Source organism: Schistocerca nitens, chromosome 2, assembly GCF_023898315.1.
Source record: "Schistocerca nitens isolate TAMUIC-IGC-003100 chromosome 2, iqSchNite1.1, whole genome shotgun sequence".
Lineage (NCBI taxonomy): Eukaryota > Metazoa > Arthropoda > Insecta > Orthoptera > Acrididae > Schistocerca > Schistocerca nitens.
In genome coordinates, this window is record NC_064615.1 from 329683704 (window position 1) to 329709286 (window position 25583).

Consider the following 25583-nt stretch of genomic DNA (forward strand, 5'->3'; position numbering starts at 1 on the left):
CACATCTCTGTTTATTTTTGATTTAAGCACTGATCTCCAAAACTAAGAATGGAAATGTGTGCTCGAATGTAAACCAACTGAATATGGGCACAAGTTGTATGTTAAATACAACCATCTCCTTCTGTGAGTGGTAGCTGTTATTATTCTACACCCAATAAACGAACAGTGGAAAATCCAGGATAGAATGTAACAATATTATGAAAAGGAAAGTTGCTACTCACCATATACCAGAGATGCTGAGTTGCAGACACGCACAGCAAAAAGATTGTCACAAATAAAGTTTTCAGCCATTAAGGCCTTCGTCAACAATAGACAACGACGACGACACACACACACACACACACACACACACACACACACGCACACAACTGCAGTCTCAGGCAACTGAAACCAGTTGTGTGTGTGTGTGTGTGTGTGTGTGTGTGTGTGTGTGTGTGTGTGTGTGTGTGTGCGTGTGTGTTGCCTATTGCTGGCATAGGCCTTAATGGTCAAAAGCATTGTCACAGTCTTTTTGTTGTGCCTATCTGCATCTCAGCTTCTCCGCTATATGGTGAGTAGCAACTTTCCTTTTCATAATATTGTTATAAAGGAACCGTCACGGAGTTCAACTGCATCCGTTATGAATAAAACACTAAAGTTTTGAAGAATGAACCTACTGATACTGCTGTGTGTCACTGTTAACGTACAACTAGCACTGCAAGTGAAACAACCCAAGACAGGAATGTGAGGTACTGAATTCAAGCCTGAGGGCAAAGAGTAAAGCAGGCATTAGTATTTTCAGCAGCAAGTACTATGAGTGAACGGAACAGCTAAGCTAGTTTCCAAACACAATACACAAAACACATCCCAACAACATCTGCATTGTTTTGCAGGTATTTTCAAGAGCAATACAGATTCAAACCAGCCTTCAGGCTAGAGACAACACACAATGAGCTGACTGTACAGCCAGATTTAAATTTGATGGTCGAGTGGGCCACATGACAAAAAATCCAACTTTATGAAGGTTTAACCCTGGCTGACCTTAGGATATTTTATGCCATAAATAACTTCTTTCATCTTCGGTATAACTTTGTCTGTGTGAAAAATGTTGAGTTGCACCATGGTTCAAATTTTATATTAAACTGGATTTCCTCGTAACAAGCTTCATGTATCAGTTCACAGGTCAGAGGAATGTAATGACGTATACCACCACCTTCAACAGGGCCATAACACTTGTGTTTAAATGAACCTCTAATTTGAGAGCAGTTTCTTTTGCTCCACCCATACAAACATTTATACATGAGTATGGATCAAATACAAATGAGCTTTTCTGAATTGCATACCCACTGGACCATTGGACATCCGATGTGCTTGAGCTGAGAGAGAGAGAGAGAGAGAGAGAGAGAGAGAGAGAGAGAGAGAGAGAGAGAGTCACAGAAAAAGGGCAAAGTAGTTAGAGATTTATTCGCCAGAATCAACTTTTCATTGTGCAATCAAGTGCACTGTTTTGAAATTTTCTATCATTAAAACAGTATACTGTTCAAGAACTCCAACCCTGGAACCTTGCATTGACTTTAATGGTCAACACAATTAATGACAGAGCTACCTAGGAAAGATTCATGACCCATTCTCACAGCTTCATTTCTGCCAGTACCTCTTTCCTATCTTCTAAACTTTACAGAAGCTCTCCTGCACGTCTTTCTGCCCTCCCGAGACAATGGACTGTGTAAAGTACTAGCTTAGCCACAGTATTAACTTTTGTACAGGGAACACAATGTTATGCCTGACAAATTTTAATTATTGTTGTAATTATATGCTGCCTCCTCCAACCAATTATGACTCACCTAACTGCTGTTGTCCTCTTTGTTCTCACCTCTTAATTGCAGTGGCAATCAATAGCCTCATAATGAAAGAAGATAGAGCACTGACAAATATTTGGAGCAAAGTAAAAGAGAAAACCATAGACACCTTTCATAAGTGTCTTTAAATTTTTCCCGAGGAGCTTGCAGCAAATGATATTAATACGTACCGATTCTTGGGGCTGTGATGCCTGCCCCCGATCGCCGACCACCTCTGGGGGTGGGGGTGGGGGCAGGGGCAGAGGGTGCAGGGCTCACACCAGTGTCGTCACTCAGTGGAAATGAGTATGTGCGCTGATGGTTCACAGGCGTCGCAGGACTTACACACATTGCTGCAACACACTTCCTCTCAGGTTTGGTTTGCTATTCCACCACCAAGAACTCACCATAACAACCAGCTGGACTGGTGGACTAAGTTAATGGAGGTTGAAGGGAGATGGAAGAAAGTACACAGTTATCCACAGGAAGTGCAACTGTCCTTCTAATAGATGCACGTCACTTGCAAATAGTAAGGAAGTACGTTATGTCAACTATGGTGCTAAAAAGAGAATCTCATCAATAAGAAATGTCTCACTTTCAAAAGCACAAGTACATTAATTATTTTCCTTGTTGTTATTGTTTGTTTTTTAATTCTGCACAAATAAAGAGTTAACACTAAACTGGATAGCAGTAAATATGTTAACACTTACACGACACCTAAGGTCATTCTGACACATTTCAAATACATGGTCCAGTAGAACTGTAACACAGTTCATCATCATCATCATCATGTTATTTATGAATGGCTTTTTGATTATTATTTTTATTTTTCAGTACAGACTATTTCCACTGAAAAGTATGGCTGCAGATGATGCTCATTAATTTGTCTGTAAATTGAGTATTTTTATATTTATGCTGTGTGAAACTGAATGGATTAAAGTGCCTTCAACACAAAAGACATGACAAAAATCCACAGGAATTAAGTTGTGTTAGAAGCCATGACAGAAAACCCACCTGCATAGACTAAGAAGTCATGCTGGTAAAACAAATAAAAGTAATAAGAGAGTATGCACATTATGAGTCTTATCTTTATTGTCACCAAATGTATATCCCCTATATTGTGCTGTCATTGTGCACTTAAAATTATTTATTGTGATTTCATTTATACACTACTGGCCATTAAAATTGCTAAAATTGCTACACCAAGAAGAAATGCAGATGATACACGGGTGATCATTGGACAAATATATTATACTAGAACTGACATGTGATTACAAATGGCTCTGAGCACTATGGGAGACATGTGATTACATTTTCACGCAATTTGGGTGCGTAGATCCTGAGAAATCAGTACCCAGAACAACAACCTCTGGCCATAATAATGGCCTTGATATGCCTGGGCATTAACTCTAACAGAGCTTGGATGGTGTGTACAGGTACAGCTGCCCATGCAGCTTCAACACGATACCACAGTTCATCGAGAGTAGTGACTGGCATATTGTGACGAGTCAGTTGCTCGGCCACCATTGGCCAGACATATTCAGTTGGTGACAGATCTGGAGAATATGCTGCCCAGGGCAGCAGTCGAACATTTTCTGTATCCAGAAATGCCCGTACAGGACCTGCAACGTGCGGTCGTGCATCATCCTGCTGAAATGTAGGGTTTCGCAGGGATCGAGTGAAGGGTAGAGCCACGGGTCGTAGCACATCTGAAATACTGTTCAAAGTGCCATCAATGCAAACAAGAGGTGACCAAGACGTGTAACCAATGGCACCCCATACCATCACGCCAGGTGATACGCCAGTATGGGACGAATACAGGCTTCCAATGTGCATTCACTGTGATGTCGCCAAACATGGATGCGGCCATCATGTTGCAGAAAACAGAACCTGAATTAATCCGAAAAAATGACATTTTGCCATTCGTGCACCCAGGTTCGTCATTGAGTACACCATCGCAGGCGCTCCTGGCAGTGATGCAGCGTCATGGGTAACCACAGCCATGGTGTCCGAGCTGATAGTCCATGCTGCTGCAAACGTCGTCGAACTGTTTGTGCAGATGGTTGTTGTCTTGCAAACGTCCCCATCTGTTGACTCAGGGATCGAGACGTGGCTGCACGATCCGTTACAGCCATGCGGATAAGATGCCTGTCATCTCGACTGCTAGTGATACGAGGCCGTTGGGATCCAGCACGGCGTTCCGTATTACCCTCCCTAACCCACTGATTCCCTATTCTGCTAACAGTCATTGGATCTCGACCAACGCGAGCAGCAATATTGTGATACGATAAACCGCAATCACGATAGGCTACAATCCGGCCTTTATCGAAGTCAGAAACGTGATGGTACGCATTTCTCCTCCTTACACGCGGCATCACAACAACATTTCACCAGGCAATACTGGTCAACTGCTGTTTGTGTATGAGAAATCAATTGTAAACTTTCCTCATGTCAGCATGTTGTAGGTGTCGCCACCAGCGCCAACCTTGTGTGAATTCTCTAAAAGCTTATCATTTGCATATCACAGCATCTTCTTCCTGTCGGTTAAATTTCACATCTGTAGTACGTCATCATCATGGTGTAGCAATTTTATTGGCCAGTAGTGTATTAAACATTGTTGAGTTAGAAACTAGGCCTACAGTAGTATAAATCTGCCCTATTAGGAGTTCAGATAATGTGCCTTATGGCAGCATATACGAAAAATTGGGGCTCTGCAGTTAGTGCTACAAAGAGAGAAAATTTCAGTTATCACAAAACCATAATGTTTGTGAATATATTATTGGTTTTGGATTCAATCTGTGGACTGCTGAATAACTTTTTTCTGGCAATAGTTTGGTGACTGAAACAACATAAGTTGCACCGTGGTTCACAACCCTATTAAACTGTTGGTCATCTAGAACAGGCTGGGCAAGACACTACTGTGCTGCTTGTCGAGTATCTTCCGTACTGAGTCAATGTTATGTTGCTGCCCTCTATTTTCAAGCAGCTGACTGCTACACAAGCAGTACAGTTCCATCTACTGCCATTATCAATGTGTTCCAGTTCTGTTACTATATGCATTGTTGTTTCAAGTCTGTTTGGCACAGCTGTATAATGTGACGGTTCTGCATCCGTAGTAGGCTTTATCAGCTAATTGTTTTTTCATTTTGAAGTTTGAACAATCTACATTACATCCATTTATCGTTACCAATTATCTTAAATCAGTTTTCACTGTGGTATGAACTTATGAGATGGTAGTGTTCATACCACTATGTAGCTCCTTTATTTAAGCATGCTTTTCACCCATAAAGAAAACTGTATAGTGACAAAATTAACAATTATTGGTTTCCCATTCCATCCATAATTGTTTTTAATACGGCTGAGAAATATAATAGACAGTTGATGACTTAGGTGGATCACATACAGGTCATCTTACTGTTAAGTGAAGTTATTGTGAAAATATTTACCACCATAAGGGGTGCTACTCACATAACATAAGCAGATGTGTGTGCCAGTACACATTTAATGCTAAGCAAAAAACCCTTCTAAACCCTGTACAGTGTGTTAACTGTAAGACGGCAGAGTTGAGAGGGGAGTGTGGGGAGAGGAGGAAGCAAGCATTGGCTGGCGAGGGGAGAGGAGCCGTTTGGGGAGGAGGGGGGGGGGAGAGGGGAGAGACAAGGCACGCCTACCAGTTGCAGTGATGGCACTACAAATTGCGCGTCATGCTTACACGAAAGCAGACGAAATTGGACAATGTTTCAACAGTTAGGTCACTGTAGCATGCATAGCACAATTGATTAGGTAAAGGCTTTGTCATGCAGAGGACTCGGGTTCAATTCCCACTGCTCACAATTTTTTTTCCCCATTTTATTTCATTCCCCACAATGTTAAACTATTAATTATAAAATTTAAATATACTTAAACAGGTCATATAGTATAACGTAACTGTCGATCTCTATATATAAAAATGAATGTATGTATGTCTGTATGTATGCCCTCTGTGCGTTCCCAAACCATTCATCCGATTGCGATGAAATTTTGGTGATTTGTTCTCTGTACACCCACAAAGGTTCCTAGCCGAAAAAAAAAAGAAGTAAGACACATTCTTGAGGAGATATGACGTCATAAACAATGAGATGCCACCGTGGGAAAATACCCAGATTTATGCATCCACCATTTGAGAATGAGAGCAGTTAGCGACTAGCAACAAATGTTACATACAATTTCAAACCTTTACAAAAATTTTTCTCGCTGACACCCCCCACAAAATAACGAAAGGAAAAAAAGGTTGTCGCTTACTACATTTTCACAGTACATACAGTAAATGTACCGCAGTAGGCATGACGTTTTAATGTATTATTTCCTTACTATTAACTCTAATTGCAACATATTTCGCATACAGTATCCACATATATCAGTAAATGCGCCAGCAAATTTATGTCTCTTTACGACATATAATTCAGGAGATATGACGTGGTAAACATCGAGATGCGTGAAAAAGTGCCGTGTCAGGCATGACATTTTGTTCTATTATTTCTTCACTACTAACACTATTCGCAACACGTTTCGCAAACGTGTTAAAAAAGTATATAAAACCATGGGCGTATTCCTAAAAAATGTTGTGCCAAAATTTTAAATCAATCGGTCAACAACTTTCCGAGATTTCTTCCGTTGCGAAGCACGGGCGTACAGCTAGTGTTTAATAAATATCTTAACTGCAGCAATGAAGTACGCTTATCGCAAGGAATGGAAACAGTCTGAAATAGAAATAAAATTTACGACGCAATGAATGGCAATTTCGTTTTTCATATTTATTCGAGATGTCATACTTTTGTAAAAACATTTAAAGCCATGTGGTCCACTATGTTCCGTTTCTGTGTTTGATTAAAATAGAACAGAAATACAATTTACAACAAACTAATAGGAGATTGTTTTTGTTATTTATTCAAGCTGTGATCTTTTGTAAAAACATTTCACGCCATGTGATCAATCGCTTTCACTGTCACTGTCTTCCATTTGTGTGTCTAAGTCTTTACATCTGACGTGGCTGTGTTAATGGTAATTTCGTCCACAGCAATTTCGACGACACCATCATGTGCCCAATATTCTTCTTCTGTTTCTTTAACTTTCTAGCAATATCCTTTCCAATCATTGGCACTAACCGACTGGAAAGCTGCGTCCACAAGATTCAGCATGTTTGTGGCAGCCAAGTCCCCTGATATGTTGTGCTCCCTAACATGCCTTTTTATCTTTGCCCATGCTAATTCTATTGCATTTAAGTCGCAGTTGTAAGATGGCGAGCGAACGACCTGGTGGCCTTTGCTTTCAGCCAACAGGTTTACAGCAAAAGACTTCTCAGCTGGCTTATTCGCTCGTACTTTTGCATACAGCTCGTCCTTCCTCACAGGGGATATTTCTGCGTTGCAGCCACTCCAGCATTTGCACTTTCGTGTCAAACTTCGTTGGAGTTCTCTCTGTTTGCCTGTTATTGTAAGGAGCGTTACCCATAACTATTACTGAATTAGGCGGGAGATTAGGCAGTACCTTCTCTCCGAACCACTTCCCAAAGTTTGCTGAATTCACCTGACTGTGATAATCGCCCTTTGTCGACTTTGCCCAGAACATAAGTTGCCCTTTCTTAACGAACCCATTTTGGATCCGACACTTGCAACTATCAGTCTTCTCGGTGAGCTCCCCCATGCAGTGACACCAACAACACTCTCTTCACGTAAGTCACCCTTCCTCTGCCAACATTTATTAAATGTTAAGTTATTATCGATCCACGATTCATCAAGATAAAATATTTCTCTGCCTGCTTCCCTGAAGTTCTTCATATCAACAACGAAACGAGATCGCCAGTGCACAATGTCTGGACGTTCTAACAACACATTCCTCTTGTTTTCCACCTTACACCATATGAATCCCATAGACAAAAGTACTTTTCTCAGAGAGACAATACTCCACTTCCAGCCTATTTTGTCGTGCAACACTGGAAGCATTTTTCGCAGGCTCGGCACAATCTTCCGCACTGAATAAAATTCTGCTATCGTGTCGCAAATGACACGCTGGTTGAAATCATCGATTATTACTTTGATTTCTCTACTTCTTTTCCTAAGTTAAAAGAGAGAGAAAGATTTATAAGAAAATGCCTTCTGCACTGCACGTATTTTTTTTTTTTTTAATTTGGAAATGTACTGTAATATGAATGTGTTTCGAAATAATACAGTAACCAGTGGTGTTTCCATACAAAGCAATATGGTAGCAAGGAAAAATGAAATATAAGGTAATTCGGACGAAATAGGGGGCTCCTTCAAAGTGATCATGAACAAAATATCTGAAATGGAAACTCACCTTTTCTTGTCGGGCGTTTGTGGTGATACGCCAGGATGATTCTTGGAAAACTGTTTGAATCTTCCAATGCTACGCATGCTTTGTCCTGTGTATGTAGCAGCAGCTCTCACTGATGATTTGTAATTGGGGTGAAGCAATTTTTTCTGCTCCCTTTCCCTTTCGCAGCATTCAATCACACGCAATATAATTTTGTGAGCATCGCTACGTAATACTGGTTTCCTTCTAACCGTAGGCGTTGTTGGTGACTCCCGAGATGGGCCAGCAACTGCCTCTTCACTCATTTTGATAATGTTTAGCACAACTGCACAATAAAAACACGCAGAACAGTACAGCGCAAAACAATAACGAAGCAGACGACAATGGCTACCTTGTACAACACAGTCAGCTATGTAATGTTGGCAGCAGTCGAAACTGCGTGCCTACCGAAGCCTCCCGACGTTTACCGACTTCTACCGATTCAAGACTAGGGAGAGGTCTGCCATCTAAAAGATTACACACACTGTAAGCAGTTTAGAGAGGATTTAAAAAAATTCTCACAGCTTAACTAAAATTTTATAATTTTCACAAGCTTCCTGTCAGGCAGTCTCTTGGTATGTGAGCATGTCATGTGACATAAAGGTCAGTCAAAAAATAATACTCTGTCAATTGCAGGTCAGTAATGGCAAGTTCTGGGAAAATGAAACTGTATGAGTATAAGCATTGGTTCTTTGGCACCTAAGCTTCCTCCCTTCCTTTCTGGCACCCTTTCTCCAGCCCCTGCCAGGTCGGGACTTCTCCAATTTCACGGAGAACTAACCATATCCATATATAGGTCATTATTAAAAAATGTCAATTTCTGTCGTGGTTTACTGAGCATTGAATCAAGTGCCTCATATATTGGGTGACACAACCACAGCCTCAAACAACAGATTTTCATTTCCCTTGTGTTTACCACTGCTGGATTACAGTGGATTATACACTGCTTTTTGACTGATCTTCATAATTGCTTAGTGTTTTAATGCAGTACTGGGAATACCGGTTATGTGGTAGTGTTACAAAATACATTAATAATTTGTAATTGTATGTGGCTTTTCAATATTTTTACCATCTAATGTATAAGACACGGATAACAGATGATGTCGAAACTCAACTGTACCTCGGCAAGAAAGTGGTGGTCACGACTTTCCTAGCGAAATCTGTGTTGTTTCAATTTCAAACAGCAGCATAATTCATTTCTAGGTTTTGTAATCTTTTTCTACTGATCCTCCAAGTGACTGCCAGCAAATGTTACAATTATGAAGACACGTCATTAACCAAGGACATATAAATTAAAACATGTAACTATGAACTTGGTTGTAAAAACAGCAACACCCAGAACTGTTGCTGTTTACTGTGTATTCTTCCATTATAAAGTGTACAGGAATTTGGATGAAATGTTGGATCTTGTAGGAAAATGGAAACCACCAGCCCAGTCTAGTTATAAGCTGACAGCATTAAGCATAAAGCTGGCACCTCAAGTTGCAAGCACATACATAATTAAAAACATATAACAATGTAATTCCACTGACAACTGCACTGCATACTTTTTACAATGTTGCATAAAATTACTCTAAAAGAGGAGGCGCTAGGATGAAAAACGAGAACTGGCAGAGACCAACTAAAGGGATCATTCCATCAAACTGGAGGAAATCCACACCATGATTTGAACACACCTCTTCTAAGGGGGCAAGATTCACATTTAATACTAGACCACATCATTCCCACAAGGAGCACATTAGTCAATTGTGTCACAATTTATTCTTTGCATTAATAGAAAGCCAAATTTCATAGTTGTGACTACTTTTATTTGAAATACTTCTTCATGAATTTTTTCCCTTTTTATTGGGTTGATTTTATCTCAAATTAACACACAGTTTACAAGTCAGTTGATAATTTTTTTTTCTCGTGAGGGACATGTAATTTTAATTAATTATCTTTCCACACTTATTATATGTCTAAATAGGAATAATATGAATAAAGCCGACACGCGCAAAATTTTAAAAACACAATAAAGTTGGAGCTTAGGGTAAGGATAGGGTACGTACCAAGGTGTCAAGGAGAAAGAAAAGTCACTCCAAACATTTGGTTAGAAGAAAGTCAAATAAAGGACACAATTAGAAAATAATGATTGAGAACTAATATAAAAGGAAACAAAATCACCTGGTGGAACTAGAAATGATACAAAAGTGAGTGCAAAATGATGTGAAAAATATTAAGGCAAAGGGGCGATAACTGAAGGAACAATGTAGAAAAATAAGTAGAAGTAAATAAAATAAGAAGTATCGCATATACAAACATTACATACATTGATTTAGATATTCGTGTAGATAAGAAAAGATAATGATAATGTGGGATGTAGACAGTGTGTTAGAGAAAGTAAGTCTATGGGACAAAGAAACTAAATTAAGGCACATCATATACATATTGAGTTGAAAAGAAAGAATGGTTGACTGCAAGTTACACCCCCACACATAAGTCATTGAAAACTGTAGTTGAAATGCTAGAGGTAGGAAAATATCTGAAGGTCAGGCCTCGATATGAGTACATAAGGAAAACCATCAATGATGTGGAATGCAGCAGTTATGCTGAAATGTAGCGGATAACTGACAAGTCACCAGAATTGGGTACCACATCAAACTGGTCTTAGGATTGATGACTGAAACAACAAAATACTGAAGACCAGTTCTCACCTCTGGTGCTTAAGAGCATTGGTATGGAGGATCGTAAAACATTGAAGGGGCATTTGATGTTGTTGGTATTAAGTTTGTCTGCAGTTAATCATTTAGTGGTCATGCCAGTATGAAACACTGGACAGAACTTGCAAGATCATCGATAGACAACTTATACTCTCATACACTACACTTCCCTAGATAACATACATTTTACAAACGAAGATGAATTAACCATTTTTGATTCCATCAGGAACCATTGTGCACAGTGATACTAGACTATAAAGAAGGAGAGGTACACAGCAGCCAGTTGCAATCCTATTAGCTTTTATTATTCTTGAAAAGCGATTCCAACTATAAATAGCCATCTTCAGTGCATTTTCATTACATTTCAACAGACTTACGGCAGTTCATGTCATAATATGTTCTTACAGGTATATAGGCAGACGGACACTGACAGTTCACATTACCATACGTTCTTACAGGTGTATATGCAGAAGGACACTGAGTGTCCTAACTATACACCGTAAAAACATATGGTGACAAATACAGCTGTGATTCTGTTAAAATATAACAAAAATGCAGTGAAGGTGGCTATTTATAGCTGAAATCTAGAGTTGCAAGAATAATAAAACCTAATGGGATTGTGACTGACTGCTTCTCAAGTAAAGATGAAACAAACAGTTAAGTGCATAGATCAAGTTTTACAACAGAACCATTTACACAGATAAGATGTCGACTTTCATTAAGATCTACAAAACTTTAAATACTGTTTGTGTGGTTCTGAAAGACAAAAAGAGTATATGAGACACCTATCACAGAAGTAACCAACACCAAAGCAAACACTGTCAAAATAACTAGTACCATTTCCATTTTTTGAAAATGGTGAACTCAAGCAAACGTGATCATTTCGTTACTCTGAAACCAATGTTGCTACCCATTGCTGCACTGCTTTTTGTGTGTATTTTTTTGTAGTTTCAATGGAACCTTGCAAAATTTCTCCCCTTGCTTTTTCATTGTATATTAAAAGTTTAGTAGCTTTCAGAATACCCTACTACAACTGAGCCACAAATATCGTATTTTCTTCAGTATGGTTTTGAAAACTCCACACAAATGTCATTTTTTTCTCGTCTTTTATTCAATGTACCAATTTCAATTTTATTTAATATAATGTTAGAACTTCACAAACTGGTCAGATACTTGAGGCCTGTTCAAGAAATTCCAGAACTTTGTCCATAAAATTTTTCTACACTCATCTTTTACTTATTGTCCATGGTCTCCTTCGAAATACTCTCCTCCTTATATACCCCTCCCACTGCTATTTTCACTTGTGATAGCAGTCTTGGTATACCTCTTGCTGGATTGTGTGAAGTGCTGTCTGTGAATTTTCTTTTATTTTGTCTATAATTGTAAATCTTCATCCTTTTCTCAAGGTTTTCAACTTTGGAAAGCAAAAAAAAGTTTACAGGGGCCAGGTCTGGTGAGTACGGAGGATGAAGCAGCACAATGCTTTCGTTTTTTGTGCAATAGTCATGCACCAACAGGGATTAACGTGCAAGTGCATTATCATGATGCTAAAGCCATGAATTGTCTCGCCACATTTCAGGCCGTTTCCTTCTCACATTTTTTCACTGGCTTCGCAACTCATCCTGGAATTCATCATGAGCTAATCCTTCAAGGTCAAAGAAAACTATCAGCACGGCTTTGACATTTGACCTGGCCTGAGGAGCTTTTTGATTTTGGAGAACCTTTCCTGACCCACTGTGATGAATGAACTTTAGTCTCAACATCATAACGATAGACCCACATCTAATCACCAGTTATTATTCTCTTACGGAAAATCTTGTTCTCCTTTGTGCAATCCAAAAGCTCTTAACAGATTGAAAGGCAAAGGTCTTTTTTGTCTCCACTCATTAACCATGGGACGAACTTGGCAGCAACATGATGCATGCCAAAATGCTGTGTCAGGATTTCATGACATGAACCAACTGAAAAGTTACATTCTTCTGCAATCTCTTGTACAGTCAATCTTCAATTGGCACGCACAATTTCGTTGACATTCCTAACATGAGAATCGTCCTGAGTTACAGTCATCTTTAACTTCCATCTGGCCATTTTCAAACCGTGTGAACCATTCGTAACACTGAGTTTGGCTTAAGCACTCATCACCGTAGGCTTTCTACACCATCTGGTGTGTTTCTGTAAAGATTTTCTTGAGTTTTACGCAAAATTTAATGCAGAAGCATTGCTCCTTTAACTCCGCCACATTGAAATTCGCAAACTATGTGACACGATGTTCTACTTAACACAGTACTGATTAATAATTAACATACATACAACAATGAAACTTACAGCAATTACACATTAAACACTGGAGGGTGCAGGTTCACTCCAACACACCTTGTACGGTGACTGCCAGCATACAGTGTGTAAAAAATAACAACAGAAGAGTTCTTGCTATTCTCTCTCTCTCTCTCTCTCTCTCTCTCATTGTATATAAAATTGCATTCTCCTTTCACATTAGTATGAAATGTATCAAACGTGAAAATTTGAACAATTTCTTCTACATGTCATTGAATAATTTTTAATTATAACAAGTACTACTGTTGCTTACAAGACTTGTAACCTTAATGATACTCAAAATAAAATGTTGATAAAAAATGTGCATTCTTGGCTAATATAGATTCAATCTGGTTATTGCTTGAACTAAATTATGAAATAAATGTGAGAATATAATATGCCTATATAGTTTCATGTATAGCCCAACTACACTTTAATTGCAACAGGATGTATCCCTGAAGATGTGGATCTAATGCTGCGAAACTAGTTGGACCATTAAATATTTATTGTACAGCTGAAGCGATCATTTTCATTATGATACTTATATATCTCACTATTTCATCATGATACTCATATATCTCACTCAGGCTACAAGCACTTCAAAATGTTGGTTACTATGCACCTTCACTTAAAGTGCTCTCGTTTTGGTATAATGCTACTTGTGTAGTCTTTGAAAGTAAATCAAATCTGTCTTTTCACATACTTCTGTATTATCATGCGGATATAACTGTGCATTTTTACATGCACTTTCGAGAATCATATCTGAAATTTCTGCACTTTTGATTTATTAATACACTGAATGAATTTAAGAAAGAAAAAAAAATGAGTTTCTTGGCCCACGGGGCCTGATGACCTCAAATGTTAAGTCCCATAGTGCTTGGAGCCATTTTTCTTGGCCCATGACATACTAAATAAAAGTAGCTCTGGCTTTGAATTGGCATAAATATATTTACATTCAGTCAGCCCTAAAGGACCCATGTCTACTTGCAAAATGATTAATTTGCAAATAGCATGCAGTGCGGCTGACAATTGTGAATCTGACATCAGGAGTTATTGACACATGGACATAAATCTAGTTCAAAAACGTCAATTTCTTAATAGAACACCAGTGGAGATTGCAAAAGTAAGCTCAATCACCGAGCTGAAATTGTACTATCAAAAATTAAATCCATTTTTCCACATAAAATTGGTAATCTGAAACTAAATTAAAAGAGCCAATTTACGGAAGTCATTGAAATTTATATTTTCTTGTCTCTCACAATTCTAAATATCTCACAGTCAAATGAACTGCAAATTCAAAAGAATTAGTTGATACTACTGTCACAAATCATAGGAATACTGCAAACATTGTAAATATCAGTCCTGCTGCCAGTGTAATCACATTACCAAGAAAAGAAATAACAGTAAGATGAGGATAGGAAAACAAATAGAGAACTACTTTATGCTTATCCAAATGTGATAAATACTTCCTACAATAGTAAGCAAATATAGTGCAATTAAATATTTTCACACAGAAAATACCTGACAGTTATGCTACAGTAACATGTGAGAAACAAAAACAAATTTTGGTGCCATTAATTACAAAGGAAATACAGAGACTAAAACTACAGACTTACTGACTTGTATCACCTTGTTATGCACATATAAAATATGTAATTATGACAGACTGCAGTCAAAGAAGTAAAGAAAAAGTTGATATAATATTCTACAGATAGACTGAACACACATAAATACAGTTGTTGAAGTGCAGAATAAGCAGCATATCTATTTGTAATACACATGCTTTATCATACATGCAATGGAGTGCATAGAATGCAGTGAAACCACACATAATGCACACAATTAAATAACGTGAATTAATAGTAGTATAGTCTACAATAACACAAAGGTAACTCAGTACAAATAATGAAATTTCCAAATAACTTAGCAAAAGCAAATATGTATTTCAGTTAGCCCATTAAACCAAGATTAATAAAGCATTTGGTTGCTGAACTATGTTTCCCAACAGGGTAAAAGGCTATATTAGTACAGTATCCATTGGTACCAGCAGTGGAAACAGCATCCCATTTTATACACAGACACATTTCTGGAGATATGGTTTTGTGCCACAAACTGCATCTACAGTCTACAATCAAGTCTGTGTAGGAAGAAAAACTAAACATTTAGGGCAAGTACGCTGAATCAACATTTAGAATTATGTACACAATGCAACAGCAGCGAATACACTAAGACAGAAAGACTGGTATATTTGTAGACACTTTCATAAAGATAAGATGAATATGGAAGGCGATCTGGAGTTTTATGTAAGTATAAGGTAATGTAAAAAAATCAGAATAGACTTAAAGATAGAGAATTATTCAGTATTAGTACTCAATCAGTGAGTGACCAACTTAGAGTTGACAGTACTTCGAATCCCCACATCAGGAGAAATCTTTTAAGATATGGACAGCAGCTGTCAACCAGGGAATGACAAAGGAACATCAGTTGACTGTGGTGAGGAACACACACACAGGAGCAGGTGGTACATAGATGTTGCAAAGTGACAGCTCTGTCACTGTGAACATATTACTCTGAGGCTGGAAACTATATAAACACTTTCAGCTGTAATGGCACTGGAAATGATGCAATGATCTTCATTTTTATGTTTATTTTGTATAGGATATATTTCAATGGAACATTATAAGAGTTGCCTGTAAAGTATGGATGCAAGTTTAATAAAATATAGAGGTAAAGTTTTTTTCTGCTGCACTCTCCATGGAATTATATGCAGCAATGTTGTTATCAAGAAGTTAGTTCAAAATGACCCTGTCAGTTCCAAATTCCACCAAGAAAAAGGTTCAAGCAGTGATGAAGATGCCAGTTTTTTGTGGCTAGACTACGGCAGCTATTGATGCGTGAGTATCTCACTACATAACTGAGAACAAGTGACTATTTTGGGTTCATTCACACATCTGGGAAAGAGGGTAATGTTGCAACTAACATGGGAAATAAATATGATTATTGTACTGTGGGTGAAGTATCATGTGGAAAGTCGGCTGCCAAGTTTTTCACAGTAGCATCCTAGTACAAAATTTGTTGTTGTTCAGGTCGTAACACATTTGAGTGGAAACTTCAATATTCAAAGATTTGTACCAGCTTCACTGTCAGGAAACAACTCACTGTCAGTTCTGGCAGCAAGTCACCAAATGCTGATAACTTGCTTCTATTCAAATGTGATGCAACTTGAAAATCAACAGAATTTTATACACATGAAGATCTGAATGCGATTTTAGAAAAACATTATGATAATCAAAACAGACCAAAGAATGTTAATAACAACAGAAGTCTTAACAACTGGTCATTAAATATTCCGATTTCATTGCAGTAGAATGGATGTGGCACATTAAGGAGATGAGCTACTACAATAGTTAGATTGCAGTGAATGTAAAATATACTCTTCCAACTCCGAGTGAGGAAAACAGCAAAGTTCTGATTGTAAGGAGAGTGGACAGCATACCTGATACAGAGTGCCTTCGCTGTGAAGGGAAAGCGTTGTTGTTGTTGATGGAACTTCCTGGATGATGTGATGGACAGCCTGACACAGATGACATCCGTTGGTAGTGCGGAGATGGCCCCACATACACCGCTGGAAAAACCAACAGCACGGGACCCACATCACACACCCACACCACACATACCCACACAAATGTTGAGATGGCCAGCTGTCTCTGTTAAACTGGGGATGAAAAGGGTGATCTACCTAATCTCACTGTCTTATACATGAATTTGAAAAATAAATTCTATTTCTGTTAACCATAAACATTGCAAAACGTAAATGTGTCTCACAGGCAGGTAATTTGGCACCATTTACAATGATCATAAGTTTGGTGAGAATATCCTCTTCGAATTACCCACACTGGTTACAAGAACTCTAACTTCTCTCAGATGTTTCAACACTAGACACAATTTTTGTTGTTGTGGGTGGTTGGCAAATTTATTAAGAGATCAATTAATTTTGTGCCTCGATGATTATCTTCGACATAATTCACTGTTATCAGCTGGGAACTGAAGCACTTTTTGGAAACTTGAATTCGCATTAGAGAACCACTGTTAACTATCCAGTTTAAGTCTCACATACTACAAAAGTTGCTGAAGTTTATCAATATACCTAATGTACCAGAAATCTTTCTGGTTGGTATGTTAATTATGGATTAAGCAGCTTACAAACGCACATAGAAGATCATAGGCTCTCAATTCCTGACTCACCTGTTACTTCTATTGACAAGTTCTAATTTACCTGTATTATCGTTATTCCTATTGCCACTTCAGTGCAGTTTCTTTGTTCATTTCTAATACTTTATATTTTATATCTGGTATCCAGTTTTTGTTTCTGTAACAGTTTTCTGCTACTGATTATGCAGGATGTAATCTGTTATGAAGCTTTCAGTCTATACACTAGTGTCTTTCACCCCCCCCCCCCAAATATCAATCCATTTGTGTACTCCACATAACTACTATTCCTTCATACTAAAACCAGCTTGGGGACAAGTGAAACATCTTTTGAAATAACAAATGTACAAAACAACAATTCCATCTGTCAAGCCTGAGTAACTGCACTTAAATGAAAACTGTACATATGATACACATAAATAATTGCTCTCTTCAATGCCTTAAACACAACCTAGTTATCCACTAAGACCGCATTGCTGGGGTGGAGAATGGTTCTGTGTGTATATGTGCTTTTCTTCATGCCACTGTTAACACTTCACCACTAGAGCCGTAACCTAACTGTGATGGCTGAAGTTTGGGGGTGAAAGGGGGGGGGGGGGCTGCTTATACTAGTAAGCAAACATTTGTCATAGCTTATTAGTGCGAGATTTTGACCTAGAACTGAATCCTTACGCTATAACAACTGTCAACTTTATATATACTAAGATGGTATCTGTTCTTTTGGACATGTCCGAAAGAACAGATACCATCTTAGTATATATATATAGTTAAGGCTCACCGGCCACTTGACCATCTTCTTCTTCTGTGCGAATGCACAAACAGTGCCCGAACTCTTACGGGAATCGGCAACGCGCCGCGAGTAATGAGCATAATGGGCAGGGGCACTACGAATGTAGTGCGGGACAATACGTTGAGAATGTGGGTTTCGCGGGAGGCGTGCCAGAGATAAATCCCTGCAGTCGCACTATCCTTTGTGTCCTCGGTGGCTCAGATGGATACAGCGTCTGCCATGTAAGCTAGAGATCCCGGGTTCAATTCCCGGTCGGGAGACACATATTCATTTGTCCCCGTTGACGTATGTCAACGCCTGTAAGCAGCTAAGGGTGTTCATTTCATTGTAACTATCAACTTGCTGATCAACTCAAGACAGTGGACAAGCGGTTCATTACAGACACAGTCTTGCACATCACTGGAAAGCAAGAAGAGTGGAGCTGTTGCATGGGCTCACAGAAAAGAACATGGAGAACTGTTTTGATTCAAGAATGAATGGATGAACGAATGCATCCAAGTGTGAACTCAAAAAATTACTATGCAAGTGACCATTACTAACTGAACATATCTGGTATGTATGCAAACTGACAGCATACATCTCATTTCGTTTCTGTCAGACCTTGTGCATGACATTTCCTGGCGGAGTACAAGAACATGTCTATGGAAAATTTCTGACCCACTGCCAATGAGTTGATCAAACAAGCTGAATATTGTCACATCATAGGGAGACAGCTGAGGATTTTTTTTAAGTGCACATTAGTATACCAAAATATTAGTTTTGTACTAATTGGAGATGTCTTCTTTTCTGTTCGGCATAATGTGATGCAGTTTTTTGGTCATACAAACTGAAAATTTCTGAGACAGCTGTCCAAAATTACAGGACAGTAATACTGCAGACAGAACACAATGGCAAAGATAGGTTCACAAAAGACAGAGTCTGACACATTAACAACAGACGTAATTTGTACCTGAGGTCATGCTTCCACAATAACACCACACAAAAATTAGTTCTCAAGCATATACGTATTCCAAGAGCAAACAGCTGCATTTCAATGCAACATCAGATACACTAAGACAAATCAGGCAAGGCTATGAACTTGGCTAGTTTGAGTTGCAGGATCATACTCACCGTTGTATTAACTAGCTTAATGATAAATCAATACAAAAGACATGCAAATATGACAAATTAATAATAGCAAACAAATTATGAAGTTTTTTCAAGTGCTAGGAAGTCTGAATAAAAACAAAAACTGTCTACTAACCCTAGACGATGGTCTAAGATCTCGCAGGACTGTCGCTTGCAACGCTCTGTGCAGTGGTTAAAGAGTGACTAAAATAGCTTAGAAAATTTTCTTCTTCTGATGTCTTGGAAAGTGGTCTTAAAAAATCCTGAGTGAGCTCTTCAAATAAAGGACAGATAAAAGGATCAAAATGAAAGGAATGTTATGGTGGCAAAGCTATTAAAGATAATATTTACTGCTGGGACCTTATGATTCTCTCTTCTCCCGATACACCTATTTTTACCTGGCATCCTGTGAACTGCCCCTTGCTATCTCTGTAAAATGCTATTTCCTATGATCCCTAACTCTTTTCTTCTGCTGGTCAATGGAACCTCAAGTTTCTCCAATAGCTACTATATCTATATGATCTGTGAGCAATAAATGGGGGTAGAAAAATGACAATTACCAGATGAAGTGGCAACAGTATCATTGAATACCAATAATTCACCTAGCTGATCAGCTAGTACCGGTCAGGTCACCACATATCCAATAACGTCCGTTTAAGCTCCTGCCTGCCTGTTTCTACATGAACTAAAGAATAACTTGTAGATAATAGTGTCTAACATTTGTGCATTACTATACAGCAATCACACCAAGTGACTAAGGGCCCAACTTAAGATGTAAACAATAGTTTAAAACACAAAAGGTGAAACAACTGCATTAACTTCCAGATTCTGAAGAAGAGGTTTATGTCATTTTAAGCACATGATAATGTAGCATCTACTTTTGGCAAAATTCACAATTATCTTGGTGAAATTCACAGCTTTTTTTGTTTATACATTATTAGGCTTACAAATTTAAAAGGTTGTCATGCTATGTGCCTGAACATAAAGTCTTATGCTTCGAAACTAATTATATTTGGGAGCTTTCAACTGGAATGTTTGTTTGCTTTTGTAAAAACTTAAACAGCTTTTTTTAATGCTCTTTGCTTTTCTTCTTTTGGCTCTATTTAAACTTTCAACAAATGATTTTTTTGGTGAGAAGCAGCACCACTTTCTCACCTCTGGTTTAAAGTGTTTCTCGACACTATTTTTCTCTTCCCACCCAATTCAATAATGACAAAATCTGTAAAATATTGATTTTGAACTTTCACAGGCATTCATAAGCATGCTACCCATACCTTGTATTAATACAGATAGAGCCTACAAGGTACTTATCGTAGAAATGGAACTGCACGTTAGGGAAAGACTTTCGAAATGGTCAAAATAAATTAGCAGGTTTTGTTTTCTGGTCACACTACAGCAGAGTGCAGACACTATAAACTGGAAGTTGGCTTTGACCATAAACAAATTACAATTCTGACCATCAGAGGGGACAGAAATGCTGCAGGAAAATGAGCCCTGCTTCCCTCTCGCAGGGCAGCCAGACCACAACTGCGTTATGTCGATCCCTTCTATTGTTTTAAAGGTTATAATTGTTGTGTACATAGTTCCGCGTAGTCAGCGCGTACACAACTTTCCCACTAGAGCGCGCCCCGCTAAGCGCAACAGCGCAGGTGCAGCGCTCGTCCGTCTCCGCACTACGAGATGGCGCTGTCTTAGAGACGGACCAAACTCTGCTTCCACCGATCCGCGTATTAATATGTAACGTAGCCAATGAGATTGCTGCTAATGTAGAACCTTTTCTCCTCGCGGATCACACTCGCGCAGTGATACCTGAATGCTCGAGGTATTATAACGAGTGTACAGACCTCCGATTAGTCAGTCTGCATTAGTCTGCATTTGTCTGTACCAGTCTATAGCCAAGTTTCAGTCCGCGCCTAATAAGATTATCATATTCCTGTACATAGCCATTAAGAGAAATATATAGACACTTTGTCAAGTATCAGAGATATGTGAGAATAAGATTAACGTACCAAGACCAAAGGAACTTCAGATTGTCAATTGTAAATAGCATCCAGAACCAAGTTAAGTTATTTCTATGCTTTTTATTATTTTAATAAGTGTGTGTGAAAATTAATCAAGTTCTGTTTAAAGTTGGTCACCGTCAATCTGCTACTCTAAGCGTGCAAGTGGCATTTCTATCATCTGACCTAACGGCAGAAGATAAACATGCCACGATAAGACCACGAGACATATTGCTGACACTCGCCTACTTTGTTAGAGTGACAAGTCAAATAATCTGATGGTGTGTGCACCGAAGGTCTTACAATAATCAAACTCTGTGATGGGTCAGGATTAATTTCTTCACTCATTTAAAAATAAGAAAACAATGCACAACGCACATCCTTCAGTAATGGCTACCATGCAATTGTCTGCTGAGGTTGGCAATGTCGTAAATAAGGTAGTTCATGCCCGATCTCTATCAGTATTTGATGCAACAATAGTTCAAAACACCCACTGTGTAAAACTGTCATTTTAAAGTGTCCACATTATATCAACATTTGAACTTTATGCATGTTATCTTTAGAAACTGCATTTCACTAGCTGATTAGCAATACCAGTAACTAAAAGCTAAGTACTTTTCAGTATTTATATGCAGAAAATAAAGTTATTTCAAACTGTCTCTGGTGAAACAGTTCATCTACATACAACTTTTTATGAAATAGCATTTATTAGGTAATTTTCTGTTTTTGTATTCTGAGGCAGAATTCACATCTATCCCAAAATGTGAATTTTTCAGGTCCCTAGTCATTTATATCTTAAATATTAGTGGTTATATTGCTTGCTGTCACCTTTAATTAGATTGCTTGTCTCTTGTTTTTCTCACTATTTCATATTCACAGTATGCATCTACTTTACCACACTTCAGTTTGCTCTGCTCTCCTGTAATTGTTAATCTTTGGTTGAATTTTTGTTAATCTAATAATAAATAATAATAATAATAATAATAAAAATAACTGCGAACTTTGATTTATCAGCAGATGAATTTCTATCTTGCTTATAAAGCAGAAAATTGAAGCAAGTACTGAATAATAATTTATTTTTCTAGCAGAGCTATACACTTCCAGGGGTATTTCAGCAATATGTTTATATTGCGAGATATTTATATATTTCATGTTGCCAGTGAGGTCCTGTGCTCATGAGAAGGGAGGTAAGAAAACAAGTGCATCCATAAATCCTTCCCCCACAGATAAAAACAAATGTCAATTTATTGTAATTCTTAAAGTAAAGGTTTCATTAACACAGCAGTAAAGTCGCATAGACAGATAGCCAAGTGATCAATGATCTGCTCTAGAACAAATTTACTACAGATTTTATGCAAGTCGAATCTGCTAGGGATTACCTGTCACTGAAAGAAAATGATAATATCAATGAAGATGATGTACTTCCTAGGTGTTCAATAAAAAGAATACAACCATAATTATGTAAAACAGTTCAGACGTAAAAGTGTAATATTCAATGGGTGAGTGCATTAAAAATTTCTCCATCTTGCCTGTGTACTGGGAAAAGTCGACCTGGAGATGAGGATGAGGATTACGATTACATCTACATCTACAACTATATCTATACTCCACAAGCCGCCTTACGGTGTGGGCGGTGGGTACTTTGTCTAACAGTGTCACTTCCCCCTTTCCCTGTTTCAGTCACGAATGGTTCACTGGAAGAACGATTGTTGGTAACTCTCTCTGTGGGCTCACTTCTATCTAATTTTATTTTCATGGTCTTTTCACAAGACATACATAGGAGGACACAATATTTTGGCTGACTCTCTACAAACATATGTTGTTGTTGTTGTGGTCTTCAGTCCTGAGACTGGTTTGATGCAGCTCTCCATTTTACTCTATCCTGTGCAAGCTTCTTCATCTCCCAGTACCTACTGCAACCTACATCCTTCTGAATCTGCTTAGTGTATTCATCTCTTGGTCTCCCTCTATGATTTTTACCCTCCACGCTGCCCTCCAATACTAAACTGGTGATCCCTTGATGCCTCAGAGCATGTCCTGCCAACCGATCCATTCTTCTAGTCATGTTGTGCCACAAACTTCTCTTCTCCCCAATCCTATTCAATACTTCCTCATTAGTTATGTGATCTACCCATCTAATCTTCAGCATTGTTCTGTAGCACCACATTTCGAAAGCTTCTATTCTCTTCTTGTCCAAACTATTTATCGTCCATGTTTCACTTCCATACATGGCTACACTCCATACAAATACTTTCAGAAACGACTTCCTGACACTTAAACCTATACTCGATGTTAACAAATTTCTCTTCTTCAGAAATGCTTTCCTTGCCATTGCCAGTCTACATTTTATACCCTCTCTACTTCGACCATCATTAGTTATTTTGCTCCCCAAATAGCAAAACTCCTTTACTACTTTAAGTGTCTCATTTCCTAATCTAATTCCCTCAGCATCACCCGACTTAATTCGACTACATTCCATTATCCTTGTTTTGCTTTTGTTGATGTTCATCTTATATCCTCCTTTCAAGACACTATCCATTTCGATCAACTGCTCTTCCAAGTCCTTTGCTGTCTCTGACAGAATTACAATGTCATCGGCGAACCTTAAAGTTTTTATTCCTTCTCCATTGATTTTAATACCTACTCCGAATTTTTCTTTTGTTTCCTTTACTGCTTGCTCAATATACAGATTGAACAACATCGGGGAGAGGCTACAACCCTGTCTCACTCCCTTCCCAACCACTCCTTCCCTTTCATGTCCCTCGACTCTTATAACTGCCATCTGGTTTCTGTACAAATTGTAAATAGCTTTTCGCTCCCTGTATTTTACCCCTGCCACCTTCAGAATATGAAAGAGAGTATTCCAGTCAACATTGTCAAAAGCTTTCTCTAAGTCTACAAATGCTAGGAACGTAGGTTTGCCTTTCCTTAATCTAGCTTCTAAGATAAGTCATAGGGTCAGTATTGCCTCACGTGTTCCAATATTTCTATGGAATCCAAACTGATCTTCCCCGAGGTCAGCTTTACTAGTTTTTCCATTCGTCTGTAAAGAATTCGTGTTAGTATTTTGCAGTCGTGCCTTATTAAACTGATAGTTCAGTAATTTTTGCATCTGTCAACACCTGCTTTCTTTGGGATTGGAATTATTATATTCTTCTTGAAGTCTGAGGGTATTTCGCCTGTCTCATACATCTTGCTCACCAGATGGTAGAGTTTTGTCAGGACTGGCTCTCCCAAGGCTGTCAGTAGTTCTAATGGAATGTTGTCTACTCCCGGAGCTTGCTCTTGGAAATTTAATAATAAACTGCACCCTTGCAGCATCTCCCTGATGCTTTAGCTCTTACGGAATGAACCTGTAATAAAATGTGCTGCTGCTATTTGACTCTTTCTTATTTGCTCCATCCACCCTACCTGGTATGGATACCAGACTGGCGAACAATATTCAAATATTGATCAAATAAATGCTTTGTGTGCTGTTTCCTTGCTCTCCGAGGGACAGCGCCATGCCAAAGTACTTACTGTGCGGATGGAGAGACTTTGAAGCTGAAGGGCTATGATGTTTGTATTGCAGCTACTGGTGGCAGGACAGGCTTCAGCTGACCGACCAGATGAAGTGTGTCCCACGATGCACCATCTCTCCCATAACCGCTCCCACAGTCCTTCCCAAATTATCCAACAAAGGTGTGACGTGATCCACAGTGAGGGGTGCTTGGCACATGGGAAGATGTGTCACTGAAACAGCCTCAAGGATATTTGGTGATCTCCCCAAGTAATTAGACATGCACCGCATGAGGGTCTGTGGTGTTGACTGAATACATCCCCAACTCTCGTGGAAACAAAACAAAAACTGAGGGACTTGAAGAGACCTCAAACACCCTAGCATTGAGATCCAGGCTGATGGAAGCTGTTTCCACAACTGGATCAGACAAAAGACCAGTCCAAGAAGGGGAAACTGTTACTGAGAAGTTGGACTAGGTCAAAAATCACATCCTTGTCTGAGGCCCAAAGGGGGGAAATTACTGAAAGAACAAAAACCTAAACATAAACTGCAGGAACTAAAAGGTCTGGAACCTAAGATTTCCAAAAGAGGACTATCTCAGGGTGAAGGGGGTAATCAGACTCCTTCTACCTTAAGACACAGAACAAGAGAACAAGGAAGGAGTCTAATACTCCCACTTCTTAGGATACGTGGATCCAGAAAACACCGAGGTAGGAAATGGAAAGCAGACCTACACTACTGCAGCCTCAGTTTTCATGATGGCAGCTGTCCAACGGGGACATTCACTGGTCAACATCACTT

At 38.7% G+C, this 25583-nt stretch overlaps 1 protein-coding gene across 1 annotated transcript in view; it reads right to left on the reverse strand.

Moving 5' to 3' along the window:
- LOC126236127 (insulin receptor substrate 1) overlaps positions 1-25583 on the reverse strand; it is a 208489-nt gene that overhangs the window by 106483 nt on the left and 76423 nt on the right. Inside the window, exons 9-10 of the mRNA XM_049945202.1 lie at positions 16674-16802; positions 2009-2170 (exon numbers count right to left, since the gene is read on the reverse strand). Coding sequence (XP_049801159.1) covers positions 2009-2170; positions 16674-16802 — 291 coding nt within the window. The remainder of the gene's footprint in view (positions 1-2008; positions 2171-16673; positions 16803-25583) is intronic.